The sequence below is a fragment of the Ischnura elegans genome, chromosome 4 (assembly GCF_921293095.1).
Source record: "Ischnura elegans chromosome 4, ioIscEleg1.1, whole genome shotgun sequence".
NCBI lineage: Eukaryota > Metazoa > Arthropoda > Insecta > Odonata > Coenagrionidae > Ischnura > Ischnura elegans.
This window is the reverse complement of record NC_060249.1, coordinates 56,399,257-56,414,365: the sequence shown is the minus strand read 5'-3', so window position 1 is coordinate 56,414,365 and position 15,109 is coordinate 56,399,257. Positions and strand designations below refer to the sequence as shown.

The following is a 15,109-nucleotide window of genomic DNA, read 5'->3' as shown; positions in this document are numbered from 1 at the left end:
AATGCCAGAGTGAGAGGAAAGGAGTATTTTCCATGTATTAATAAAGAAAACACACCACCCAACACATAAAGTAGCAATGAAAGAATAAAAATGAACATCTGCTTTAACATAGTAATGCTCCGCATGTTTGACTAATGGAATTTTTCCCTGATCGTTTCCCTAATTTTCCAGACATTTCCCTGACTTCCAGTCCTGATTTCCCTGGCCTGACTTGTATGAACCCTATGATCACTGTTCTCAAGGAAGCCACACAGCATTTAGCCATCCTCAAGAAATTGTAAGGGCATATTGATATGTGAAAAGTCAAACTCTACTTTACCTATTGTAAAAAGTCTTGGCTGTAATGTTGTGCAGAATGTATTTCCATCCATTAGTCCAATTTGTGCGTTTGCAGGTTGATGGCGCAGGAGATGCTTTTTGGGAGGAATCATATCAGCCAGAACATCTTTGTGAGGCTCCATTACATCTGTAACTGATCTGTTTTGAATTTTGGCAATAACTTCCAGTGAGTGCATAGCCTGTTCAAAGACAAGAAAAGATGAAAATTAAAAAAAAAAGATCAAAATGTACATTTGTGTAACTAATGTACGAAAAAAGCAATTTCAGTCATGAATTTGTATCCAAAACAAACAGCAAAGATGTAAATAAATAGTATGACCACTAGATATTACACTGGCACAGCACATAGACGAAACAGTACATCAGACACAAATTTACATACTGGAAATATTAAATTATGGAAAATTCACTCGCCACTGCCTTAATGACGACCCAGGTATCTACACTTTATGCCAATTTCAAGTCCTAACACTGAGTTCAGTTACAATAGATTCAAATAGGGACTAGAGGAAAATTGGGAGGGAAAATTATTGCAGTGACTTTGCCCCCAAAACTTGTATTTTGAGGGGAGAAAACAAATATGAGATACACTAGAAGCACATGAAATAATCCAACATACCCAAAAAGACCTTCCTCATTATCCTGTTAACTCACTGGAGAACCATTTGCTACCAGTTGGTGGAACATTACTAAACTTTGTTTTTAAGTTATCGTCTTGATTTCATATTTTTTTGTAAATGTTACATCTAAAAGCATGAGTTGAAGTACATGTTACCAAAAAGATTGCTTTTCTAAAGCCATATTTGGTGTGAGTAGAGCCATTTGTACATACAATGATATTTTTCAGTTTGCACATAAAAATTGAAATTTTGCTGCAGAATTCTGATGTTTTGTTTTTGCGTTCTGATTTTTTTTAACGTAGGCAGATGTTCCCCCATTTGGAGAGATTTTTGTTATTGCATCTGAAGAACATGTAATGAAATCTCCTCCCACTACCCACTTTTCCCTTTGACACCCTTGGGTAACCCCGTATGCAATAACCAAGAGAGAGATACCAGATGAAACACCCAACCCTCTCCCGGGCTTCTCTGAGGAGGAGACAAGGTCCACTTGAAATGAAACGTAGAGGTGACCACACCGACAGGGTTCAGATCAACTTCACATTTTCAATTTCTCTAACTTTTCCCTGATTTGCGACCTGAATTGAATTTCCCTGGCATTATATTGATGGTAAAGCACTCATACATAAGGATATAGTCGTATGTATGGATTAATACAGCAAGGTATATTTTATGGATAGCAAAATTATTTTAAGGGCAGGCAAGGTGATTCTTTTTTTAATTTTATTCTCAAACCACCAAATACAGCTCATATTGGCCATTTTACATCGGGGTATCCAACACATTTAACAAGTAAACGTACACGAACAACCAAGCCCTGGCCAGGGGAAACCTACCCACGCGGGACTCGAACTTGCGACCTCTTGTTTGTCAGGCAAGGACGTTACCCCGCTGCCACAAAGGCCAGCAATTCATTCATACCTACTTTGATTCATTCATATTTAAAGCTATTCAGTATATATTTAAGAAAATTTTATGTACTCATTTATGTTTTGTAGCCTCTGTACTTACCAAATAAAAATATATGCTAGACCCCATGCAACTTCATTCTAGAGTTCATACCAACTTTCCATTCTCAATTTCCCTGACTTTTCTGTGATTTCCAGCCTAAATTTTTTTAAATTTCCCTTTAAAATTTCCTTAATGGCAGGAAAATAATGGCAAGGTATACTTTGACAATCGAGTAGTAGTAGTAGAAATAAAGTCGAGCAAGACCAAGTCAGCACGACCAAGCACTATCCAGCCAGTCAGGAGGGTACAAAAACTCTAACCTTGCCGCTCAAACATAGCAATGCTCCATATGTCCAACAGCAATGTTCTTGCAGTACCTCTGGAGTTTTTTCCAGTCCATAATCCAATTTGCTCTCGCAGTGAGTCTTTGGGGTGAAAATTTTCAAACAACAAATTCGAATTGTGTTGAGACCAATCAAAATCAACAGTTTGGAATGAAAACCAATCGGAATAATTCTGATCGCTGTCAAACACACACCCACTGGCAAAGGTAAGATTTTTCCTCACCCATTTTTCTCCACCCCTACCTGCCTTCTCCAGCTAAGGAAAAACCCTTCTCCCACCCAACCTATCCACCTCCTCCTCCCCCTTTTTATGGCTACATATTAGAATTGAATTCTGATGCAACTAAAGTTGACGTAAAATGTAGAAACCTCTGTCATCAGTAAATCAGTTAAAGAAGCACAATTTGTTGTTTGAAAATTTTCCAGCATTGAAAATTTTCACATAATTAACCCTAAAATAGTGCATTTTGACAAATGTACATATCCATAGCTTAGAGCAATAAAAAACTTACCTGCTCCCTAACAAGGGTATTAGGGGATGTCACCTGCCGAACTAACTCATGAGTGACATCGAAAAGGCTTTTGCGTTGGGCCTCTTCTAATTCACTACTACTTCCTTCTGCAAGAGGCGCAGCACAAACAGTCAGCATACGTTCAAGATTTGTTTTGGCCATATCGATGGCTCCACTGGACACCTATGATATGAAATGGTTGAATATAAAATATTAAAAATTAACTGCCAAATTCTATAGAAAAAAATCAGATTTCCTATGGTATTATAATTTATTCACTAATGAATTTTTATCTTATTTCGTCATTGAAATACCATCCAAGTGATATAAGTAGTCATAATTAAACCACCAAATAAATGCCCTTACCTCACCAGTAAGATCCATCATGACGAACAACAAGGCCTTCAAAAAGAGGTACAGATGTTCAAATACCCATTGTGTGGCCATCCGCTCAAAGAGGAATTTGATTGCAATGCAACCTCCCAGCTTAGCATACCAAGCACGATCATAACAAAGGCTGCACATGCTATCAGCCAGATATTCCATCAATGGCAATCGGCAAGCCTGTTCATGAAAAAATAACTTTGATTATCAACATACAAAATTATGCGAGAAGAAATTTGAAGTAATACCGTATTTGCACGAATCTAAGACGAACACGATTCTAAGACGACCCCCCCTTTTTTGGAACTCCACCATGGGAAAAAAATTTTCTAGGGGAAAACAATCAATGCGCGAATGTTTGGCTATGTTGCCTATGTCCCAGGAAACGCAGGATTTTTGGCACGTAATGACAGGAATAGTGGTACTTAATCGAGACACTTAGGTCTTATTGATGATTCGACTAATAGTTTCTTCGGAGGAGCCATGGTCCGAAGACGAATAAAATTAAACTAGTGAAAATGAAACCTGACTTTATTAAACCCACACGGAAAACACTCCGTGGTATGAAGGCAAGCCACCCTGGAAAGTATGTAACCACTCGTACGAGCTATGCTATCGCGTTCGGCGTACACAGAGCATACTGCAGGGGGTGAAGCATGACCATATGACTGCGCCATGACATTTTTTGTCCCAAAGATAGGGCAACTTACCCATTCTTCTCTAATTAGCGTAGCGTCAGATGGGCGGATGAATTCGGATTGTTAGTAGGGAGGAACAAAATATCCTGAGAAGATATCCCTTCCTCAGTAACTCTGACAAGTGAGACTTATGGTATAACTCGTAAATTGATAACTGATAATAACCTGATATCCTGTTTTCGGAAAAAATGCCGCATTAACTGCCGAGAAGCTCAGCAACGAGGATATCGAGTTTTACCAAAAATCACCATCGTATTTTTCCAACTAGTTCCTTGCTTAAAAATGCTTAAATAACGTTAGAAATACGTCGTGTTTGGTCTCGTTCTTTTTAGAATTACGAGCACATTGCACATATTCCAGCCTAATAAAAGTATAATACCAATTGCCGAAATTCATTGTTAGACACCTTATGAGCTAATAGGAGATTGGATGCAGCGGTTGACCTCCAGAAACCGGGAACTTTAAGCAAGTAGGCTGAAAAAGGTCAGTGGGTGAGAAAAGGGGGGCATGAAACGCGTTTCTATTGTTCTCGTGTAACTTGATATTTTTTTCGAAGCTAAGGTCTTCGTAATACGATCCCTGCGCTAGCTGGGACCATTTGTTTGATTTTGGAGAAGAGGAAAGCGTCAGAGGGGGGAGGCGAGAGATGTATGGAGGTGGATAGCGGATCTTGGGAAATGCGCTTATGCTACTACCCCAAGGCTTTTAGCTTCTCCCAATGGTGATTTCATTTCGTGGGGAATATTTAATCTATGTGCCTGTAGTTATTAGCCATAATGACACATTGTATTTATTTCGTCTCATTTTCGTCAAAAGATTGATGTGGGAAAATTATACGTCGGGACCACCATCTTCAAACAATCAATGCGGTAAAAACGATACTTTTGAGATGCGGGAAAAAATTACATCGTCTATATGGAACCTTATTTGTGACCAGAAACTGCGAACAATGAATGCGGAAAAATGATCAATACGGGTACGATAGATCGGAGTTCCACTAAATAACTTTTCTTTTGAAAGCGGCAGTGTAATAATTTCTTTTCTCTGCCATTGTAATACTCTGAAAGGCACGGAATCACAACTAAATCGATTTCTTTAATCAGAGGCAAATCATGTTGCCATCTTACCGTTGCTCTGAGAAAAATGCGACGACTTTGTAGCAGTTTATCCCACTACGGCATTGAGGCTTTAACGTTACAATTTAGGTAAATTGTAACCAATCACACGAAAATTTTGTGAGTTGATCGAGCTTTAACTTGAATGGAGCCGAACCCAGGGTAAAGCAGGCAATCTCGCGGACTCGGCAGAAGTGCACCCGGCGACTGATCGGCACGCGCCGAATCTTTGCCTGCTGCCCAAAAATTGATTTATTTTACTTGAACGCAAAATTAAATATGCTAAATTACTGTTAAGCTATTTTTGATGTTGATTTTTCGTTGTATAGCTATCAGGTGGCAACCTCAGGTGTCCATGATTTTTCCGACGTAAATTATGCAACCCGCTTGACGTCAAAAATTTTGCATCCGATTCTAAGACGAACCCTCTTTTCCGCAGGAGTTGCGAGGGAAAAAAACCTCGTCTTAGATTCGTGCAAATACGGTAATTAAAAAATAGACTAATCTTTCTCACAATTCTGATCACAAATCCTTAAAAGTCCTTCAGAATAAACAGCATGTGTGTGCAAATAGTACACCTTGAAGATGATGATATATAAATGGATTTTAGAGTAAGTCTTGAGTTACATAATTGGAACAAATGGTTGTCTAAATGGTGAGTAAAAATAATGCGGGTAATGAAAGAGTGAAAGACATTGAGGAGAAAAGATAAATTGCATACACTAAAGAGAAGAGGGAACTAATACTTCAAGCCCAGAGATGTAAAACATCATCTATATAGACAAGCCAGAATAAGGGTTGAAGGGAACAGGAAAACCTACTCTAAGAAGTTAAGGAATAGAGATAATCTTTCAGTCAGGTATGACACCATTTTCAACACGACAAAAGTCTGTTGAGCAAAGCTATCTTTTTGTCTTAACTTACTGATTTACAACTTCAACACCTGGAAAATGAGAATAATGAGTGTTTCTTGAAGCTTTTTTAATAAGATCCTCTCATACTCACAATAGATATTTCAACCAAGTGGTTAACCACAAAAGAAATATAAGAACATAAAATGAGTGCATATGAAAATAATGCCTGTAACTTGACTAACACACCTGAACAGTCACTAACAAGATGTCAATTGTTCACACAATGATTTTTGAAAAGACTGTCATCATATTTTTGTTATGCAGGTTTGCTCCTCCAGCAGTGGAATTGTCAGCATGACTCTGACCTCTGATCCATATATGTAGTGGACTTGATACACAAACACCTTGGACTTGATAATCACGGCATCAACTCATTCAGTAAACCTCTCCAAGAATTTGCTTAAAAGAATGATAACTTGACAATGATAGCATATCATCACTGGCTACTGGTACACTCAGGTTGGAATGCCCACAAGTTACATGATTTTTTCACAGCAAATTTTACGTTGGTGAGTATAACTTAACACTCCAACCATCACTGTATGCTAAGTATTTTCTGATACTAAGTTTAGAGAAAATGAGAAAACTTCTATGTGAGGAAAATGAAGAAAAAAATCTCAATATTGGAATAATGAAGGAAGAGACAGGCCGAACGAATGATCAATACATAAAAATAAAGGCAATGCTCACCCTTTCCCTTGATCCCAAGACACTGGTAGCAGTCTCCAGTATGAGACAAAGGGCAACTTGACCAGGCTTACAAAGTTCTTTTTCCTCATGCCCCATTATTACAGCAAGAGAGTCCACCAAAACTAATGGATCCATGCCTGTTAACTTTGACTGGCGAGATGAAACAGGGAATGGACCTAATGAAAATACCAAATTCACATTTAAACAGAAAGAGATATTAGTATTTTTCTTTATTAAAAAATTATACATTGAGTACAAAGCTGCATGCACAAAATTTCATATTAAAGAAGGTGCTCGTGCTTTGTTGTTATAAAACACGTGTATGAAATTCATACTAGTATTTAGGATACCAAATGGGCATAAAGAATGCCTATGTAATTGTTTCATTGCAATAAACTAACAATTAATTCATTTCAATAAAAACTGTCATCTAAAAACCTCTAAAACAAAACAGTATTTGCATCTTGAGGCTTCATCATATATACAATAGGCTTATCCAATAGCACAAAAAATCAATTTTTAGACCTTACTATTCATTTAAAATTCCAAACACTCTATAACCAAATTCATTAACCACACTATAATCAACATGTTAGATAAAAATGAATGAGTGTCTAATGATAGGTAAATGCATTCATCATCCAAGTGAGACAACACCCTCACATATAACATACCTGCTTGCTGTGAAATTGCAACCAGGGTGTAATGGCGCACAAGGGATACCATCGTTGGCAAGACAAAAGAACTGACTTCCTTGATAGCAGCAGCAACAAACATACCTGAAGAAATTTAAAAAGAAATATGCATTGACCTACAGAACATCATGCCCTATATAAAATATGCTCACAGCACAAAATATGTAGCACCATCCATGAAGCACATTATTTTACGAAAATGTTAAAAACTGAGAATTAATATAGATTCCATAATAGAAATATTAGAGATGATTTCTTAAAAGCTAATCAATAGATACAGAAGATGAGTACTTACCAGTTAGAGCGGTTTGATGAGAATTTCGAGATAATTTGTCAGGGGATTTGTACATGGGTCCTTGTATTGGTGGAATTTTGCCATCACTAAAACTGTTAGCAAAAAAATCAAGCATAAGATATTTGAAATTATCATGACCCTAATGAAAAGTCCTTCTGGCAAATGAGTTTAATTCTACCATCATTAAAATGTTCGTGATTAATGTTTAAGTTAGGGATGGGTCAGTTCGACTTATTTTTGGTCCCTTTGAGTTTTTCGCTCCCTTTCTCCGTTCTTAATTTAGTTCCCGCATACCTATATTTTTCAACAGTAAAGGAATTTTGTGTCAAATATGGGTGCTGATTTACCATATTATCAATTGAATCATTGAGGAAGTTGTCTCTTTCTATCGATGAAAATACCATAAGGTAATCAAAGCCATCATTAAGAGCCCGTTAAGGATTATAATCTTTTAGGATTATAAAAGATTTTTACCTGCACTATTTTAAATCAGAAGAAAATGACAATTGAGGTTTTGGTGTCAAAATTACCATGCCGAGGAAAATTCTATCATTCATTAAGGAAAAAATCACCATTAATTCTCCATTTCTACATAACACGGAAAAGCACAGAGAAATATGACAGTTCAACAAAAACTCCTGGGTATATATGGACCAATTTTTCACATAGCTTGCTCTGTGTTGAAGACTTTTTCTAATAGAATAGTTTAGATGATAGTTATTCAAGTTTCACCCTTGTTTGATTTAATCTGTTTCCTTATAACATAATGCAAGTCAGTTTTGATCAGAGTGCCCAATAACTTTCTCCCACCTCCATTTGTTCTGCAGATAGGAGACATAAGCTCACCGTATAAGACAAAGCATACTGCTGTTGCCATTGTGTACAATCACAATTGATTTACATATTAGAAATTACATTCTTCTTCAGGGAAGTCAAACTGTGAGAGGATAAGGCTTTTTAAGGCTCTTATGGGGATCATTTTGTCTGGGCTACAAAAAAAATTTGCAAATACTAAAAACTATACAATAAATATTTCCATTGTTTAGATTTCTGCGTTGACAACCTACAAAAGTATGTCATTTTAAGAAATTCTTGCAAAACCGTTACTAACAACGAGTGAACACGGTTAAAACAGTTTTTCTTGTCATTCCTTACTTCAGGCCATTGCTTGACTTCAGTCCCAGTTTTTCTGGTATTAGTTCCTGTCCTGATTCTAACAACTATTCATTTGTTTAAGTATACCGGGACTAGCCACAGTGACGGAGTCACCCGAAATGCACAAATTGTGCGAAAAATCCACAGAGGAAAAATCATTCGCCTTGTCCGAGATCACAGGATCCCGGTCAAGGCAAACAACTATGTCATTCCACAATTTTTTGCAAGCTCTTTACTTTCAAAAAGTGGGCAGGATTCAAACAGGTTTTCCCACCATTTCTTTCAGCACTTAGTTCTTATTGGCATCACTTCCTCTCCCAGTCCCAACCTCAAGACTCAGAGGAACCAAGAACCAAACCCACCCATCCCTTGATTAATTCAAAACATGCAGATTTAAAACAATGCTGCAGACATAATAATGCCCTTACGTTGGATGGGTCAGCAATTTTGTCATCATGTGGCGATCATCTTCCATGTTTATAGAAGCCACCAAATAACACCGAATAACCTCCCAGCACTGTCTGCGGTAGAAAGGATCTGTTGTGCTAGATTTAAGAGCACTAAATGCTGTGTCTATAACCTTTAAAATAGAAAGAGCCAATTAAAATTGAGATGAAATTGTATTTTGAGAGAAGTAAATTGAAATTACAACTACGAAAAACTATCAAAGGAATGAGAAATATTATTTATTTTCGGTATGCCAGTTGAAGAAATAAAAACATCAAATATTCTCAGCACATACCTTCTCAACTGGGAAAGCAATAGGTGTTTTGTGCTCTAAAAAGTGAGCGACAATGGCTGGACCATTGGACTCTTTTTCATTATACTCCAACTTTTGAGGCTCAATCATCATTTTCCGGTTGCCCCCACCAAATTTTCCAAGGACTCTAAAGAATCAAAAAAGAGAAAGCATGCAGAATAAACATCCAAACGACCAAACAAGAAAGTTATCATATAATATACCGTACCAATTTGTGTTCCATACTCAGTTTTATAATTTACTAACATAAATCAGAGGAACCCCAGAAATTTTATTTCTCATCCATTCCCAACATTTGAAATGCCACTGCTGTTTATCCATTAGCAATAACCAACAAAAAATGAGGTTGTGTGCTATAGCGTTACGTCAAAAACTGAGATTTCAATTATCTTCCAAATAAACAAATAAAATGAAGCAAAGTTATAATTCAATGTTATTTTTGCCACACTTTTTAAGTTTCATGTGATTGGTTGATTATTTTTATTCTAAATAGCATAGGAATGCTTATTTTAAGTTATTAGTCAAGTTCAGTACTTAAGTAAGTTAATTAATCCAGGGAAAAATGGTAATACCAACTGAAATAGCACAGCACTTCAAAATTCTCTTTCGCTTGAACAGGAGCCTGAACAAAACATCAACCTCTTATTAAAGTTCTTCTTGCCTCAGGGAACTCTTAAATTATCCTCCATAATGAAAAATAATGCTATTTAAAACTGACCATAAGAATAATATTGTATTTCCACAGTAAATTATGTTGCCATTATGAATATCAGTGAAATTACCTAAAAGCTACATGAGCAACTTGGTCTGTTGGGTTCCTTAATGTCCGCCAAAGAGCCTGCATCAAATCAGCTCTAACTGGTTGGATATGTTCATACAGGAAATCATGCTGAAGGTTGTCCACACACAGCTCCAATGTCCTTAGACCCTAAAAAAACAATCATTCTCATATGAATTTTGCACACTAATTATTAGGGATACATTTGAATTGATAATTTTTTCCAGAACATTTTCTGATTGTTTTCAGGCAGCAAAATAGGAAAGAAAAAGTTTCACAGTGGAGGCAAATACACCCATGCTCCAGAATAATACAGTTTTTGCATCTAGAGATTGATTCAAGCTGTGATTTCATTCATCTAATAACTGCCCTTGGGGAGATTTGGTCTGAAGAGTGCAACCACCCAACCAATATAGCAACAGTCATAGCTCATTTAATACAAGGGGTAGTTTCCTGAGTATTTTACAAGCATAATCAGGTGGGCGTGCCGCTGTCGATAAACACAACACTGTTCACGCTTTACACATTGCCTAAATTATATGAAAAATATATTTATTAGATAGGAACATTTCAAATAATAGACTACTTTTGGCCTTTGTGAACCTTCGCACATCCAATCACTGTGCTGGCGAAAGCGGTTGTTTATGGCATAGCATGCACATTGCTCTCGTGAATACCTGTACTAGAAATGGCGTTTGATGGATAAGAATTTTTACATCAGATAGAAATCCATAATAGCAGTGCAAATGCTGAGTGAAGAGCAAACACCTATTAGCCAGGTGGCGTTCCTTTAGGATATTTAAAAGAAATATTATTCGAATTAACAATATGACCTAAGTATCTCGATAAATTACTAGTATTCCTGTAATAGGCTAAAATCTTGTTTGAATCCTTTAGCGAATATCATAATTTCGTGCCAAATTCCTGTGTTCCCTGGGACATAGGCAACCTAGCCAAACATTCTCGCATTGATTATTTTCCCGCATTCATTGTTTTTTTCGTTCATCCCCCTGAAAAACGATAGATCAAGGTTCCACTGTATATCATTAACAATCACTGTTACAGAGAAGCCATGAAGTATCAAATATCCTATTTCTTTTCAAACCATGAATGTGATTATTTAGAGGCCCTAGCACCAAATGCAGTGAAATAATTACAAATTTAGTGATAAAATTGAATGTGTACTGTGGATGTTTTTATTTGGTTCACAACTGCTCCATGATGGTTAGAAAGCTCGGCAGGATGCCTCGAAAATCATCATTAGAGATTAAATCAAACACATCAATGCTCAAAACAAAAAGGAGCAAAAAACTGTTTATTTACACGGGCACTATTTATATTATTGCATACTTCTTACAAACTTTAATGGTTGCCACATATTTTGTTTGCCTGTTCATCCATACCATTGTTTACTTCCAGCAAAGTTACCAACAACAAATTCGAATATAATCGGAGGAAGAAGTATTCACAGGCTACATCAGTCTTCATTGTATTGCCATCGTCTCAGATTATGATGATTATAAAATTTTGATAAAGTAAAAAAAATCAAGAATCATGAGTTTCAAGGCTTTGAGTAGGACATGTTTTTTCTTACCTGGCTTATCAATGTATGAGAACCATTCAGTGCAGAGACAAGAGGATCCATAAGCATTGGCAAATATGGTAGCAATGAACTAAGACGTACTGGTACAGTAAGACATAGCTCCACAAATAAATCCTTCATGTGCTGTTTGTGCAATCCACTTTGCAGGCTGTTTAAACCTAGAAAATTTTACCAAAATACACTCAATCTCAGAATGGTCCATTTAATGAGTTCTTCATCATTAGTACATAATTCTTATGGTATATATTATTGTTTATTTTAGTGCTAAGATAAATACAAAATTTGCTATTTGATCTATTGCTTTTGATATGAATATTATAGAGCTCGGAAAGTTCAACAGAGGAAAAAAAAAACAAGAAATTTGGGGGAAATTTTAAGAAATATCACTTTCAACTGAGAAGTTCGAGCTGAAAAATTAAAAGCTTCTAAATTATAAAAAATAAATAAAGTAACTTTTTAGCTTATTTGCAATTTTCCAAAAAAATTTTATAAACCAACCACAAATTCAGTCCAGCACACAAACAAGAGAGAGGAAGAAATAATATCTTTGACAAAACTTTCCACACAAAACTAAATTTTGACTCGACAAAATTAGAAAATACACTCATGAATTTTTGGCAATTGAATTACAATTGTCAGTAATTGCAATTAGTGTAGATAAATTTCCATTATTCATCAGAAAATAAAGATTTATCTCCTATTTATTTTCATCCTTATTCTCCCTATAACGAAGGAATGGGTTGTTTAGGAAGGCCTTGAGTAGGACAAAAACAAAAATATTTCACCATAAGGTTTTATCACCTGGAATATCAATTAAAAAGAAATAATACAAACCTTGGAGTAGATTAGGAAGGAGTGGCAAAAATTCCTGATACAGTAGGTCATGGCCACCTCCTCCAATTGAACGGAAAAGTGCACGCAGGAGAAGGAAGTAATTGTAAGGTTCCTTGGCTGTCATTGCCAGCTCCATTGATCTAAGGAGAATGAAGCAATAACACACAAATAAATTTAGCAAATTAAATCAAGGGTCATTAATATGCACCTTAGACTTTTATTAAGACTTTCCAAATTTGTAAAAATATTATTTCATAGCAAACCAACCAAAATGAAACTGGATGATCAATAAAAAATCATAAGATAATGATACAAGAAGTCATACCTATTGACAATCTGATGAAGGTGTGGTCGCAGCATCTTTTCGTTTTCTGTGGGGAATAGAGAGACAGAGCCGAAAACCAATTTGAAAAGCTTTAAATATAAATTTGAACGGTCTGCAGCTCCATGCCCCATTTCTTCCATCCTCTCCAACAAATAACGGATCAAAACAGTCGCAAAAACTGGAGATGTTGTGGGATTAGCTAAAAATGAATTGCCAATGGTTTGAAGGGCACAATTGTGATGGATCCTTTCAACCATGTACTCAATAGTAGTGGAAAAAATCTCTTGAAAAGTCTGTTGGTTCATCATAGCAAACTGGAAAATAACAAGAGGAAAAAACTTGAGGGTTCCCTTAAAAACTTCACATATATGTGATTCATAAAGCTAACACTGCAAGAGAAATGTCTCAAGAAAAAGCATCCTTGGCCATTGAAATTGTAGATTTGGAATAAAAAATGGATGGTTATAAACATGCGGGTATCATTTTATATTACCTAGATAGATCTCACTGATGAGGTTTTCTTGCTTTTCACACGGAATTTTTAATTTTTTCTTCGATTTAATTAAAAACAAGAGGCACCAACAATTGTTGTAAATAAAAACAACAATTAGAAAACTGAACTTGCAAGTTAAAATAAGTGCTGTTTTGTGTCCTGAAGGTGCTGAAGGTGGCGGTAGAACTAGCTACAGAAACATTGGCATTAACAAACCCAAATATCTAACGTAAAGCCTGAGGATACCTCATTAAATGCATGCAATGGACATGGATTTCTGGCCAAGATTTGAACTTATACCGTTATGACTGGTAGATGAAGACACAACCATGCCACCAATGAGCCAAGCAGGGCAATATGATGAAAGACAGAGGATATATCCCAAGGGAGAAACTTACCACTCCAGCAAAGTGTTCCAAAACTTCTTTTTCCTCCTTACTGCGTACTTGTTGAATAGAGGATGGCCGGGGAGGTTGGGCAACCTGTCAAAATGAAATGCAATCACTTAATCAGCAATAAAATTTTAAAAAAACTATAAATAGAACATACATATACAATTGGTGCCCGAATAAAATTTTCTTTTATCCTCCAGTATCACCACATTCCATGAAATGAAGTATAATATGAATGCCACTGAAGTAGCATCTCCATTATTGCCATTGATACTTTTTCCCTACACTTAGGGACAAAGCTATAATGACCTACGGTGAACAGTTCCCACAGTATTTATTTATTTATCTCAACTACCCCAGTAAACAGCACAGTCAGCGGCCTTTACATCAGAGGTTTCAACAACAACTAATAATAGACGATAAAACACATCCCTGTCTTGGATATGGGCAAACTATCCACATAGGACCTGAACCCATGAACTTCAGTATGGTGGGCTATGACTTATCCCCACCGCTTAGCCACAGAGGGCGACAAGTATATTATTGAGGCAGAGAAATAAAATGCTAAAAGGTGGAACAACATAATGCTCGCAAAAACGAGATGAAAGTTGGAAAGAGAAACCTTTATTTTTGAAACAGCAAACTGAAAACCACACATCTGAGGCTGCGTGATGCGCAGTGGTGTCACCACGAATTCAAAAAGTGGTTTGCTCAAATGCTTCAAAACCACTGCATGGAGTCGGAAACAATATTGTCAGCCACCATGCCAAGATCAGCGTCTTCCACAAGTTGCCCAGGATGCAACCAGGGCTTAATGCAAGCTGTCTATGCAGGCAAGTACCTGGCTATGACTCATACAATCTCTACTTCCTTCGTCTCTACTTTCACTTCCACCACTGCCTTCACTTCCACTACTCTCTTCCTAACCAGTTTGACCTTGACTGGTCACATCGTAAACAGGCCTGAGTGCGATGAAATCTCTGGTTTTTTTGGGCTGCATTCAACCGCATGCGAGGCCACAGCAATAATTGCACATTTGGGACATGAAAATACATTTAAAGATCGTAGATAACGTTTTTCTTAATTTGCGATTGATTACAGTAGATTCTTGTTCTTACGAAGTTCACGGGACCAAAAACCCGGAGGTTTGTAATAACGAAGTTCATATGAACGTTTCTTTTAAGAAACATCGAAAGATAAAAAACATGCTTA

General features: G+C 36.6%; 1 protein-coding gene across 2 annotated transcripts in view; it reads right to left on the bottom strand.

Moving 5' to 3' along the window:
* The window catches only part of LOC124157536 (transformation/transcription domain-associated protein), a 105,849-nt gene that overhangs the window by 61,759 nt on the left and 28,981 nt on the right, over positions 1-15,109 (bottom strand). For both annotated transcript variants that reach the window (XM_046532351.1, XM_046532352.1), the window contains exons 12-24: positions 13,904-13,987; positions 13,013-13,326; positions 12,688-12,827; positions 11,845-12,011; positions 10,255-10,400; positions 9,455-9,599; positions 9,141-9,292; positions 7,558-7,649; positions 7,242-7,346; positions 6,568-6,743; positions 3,133-3,330; positions 2,767-2,949; positions 320-518 (exon numbers count right to left, since the gene is read on the bottom strand). In XM_046532351.1, coding sequence (XP_046388307.1) covers positions 320-518; positions 2,767-2,949; positions 3,133-3,330; positions 6,568-6,743; positions 7,242-7,346; positions 7,558-7,649; positions 9,141-9,292; positions 9,455-9,599; positions 10,255-10,400; positions 11,845-12,011; positions 12,688-12,827; positions 13,013-13,326; positions 13,904-13,987 — 2,101 coding nt within the window. The remainder of the gene's footprint in view (positions 1-319; positions 519-2,766; positions 2,950-3,132; positions 3,331-6,567; positions 6,744-7,241; positions 7,347-7,557; positions 7,650-9,140; positions 9,293-9,454; positions 9,600-10,254; positions 10,401-11,844; positions 12,012-12,687; positions 12,828-13,012; positions 13,327-13,903; positions 13,988-15,109) is intronic.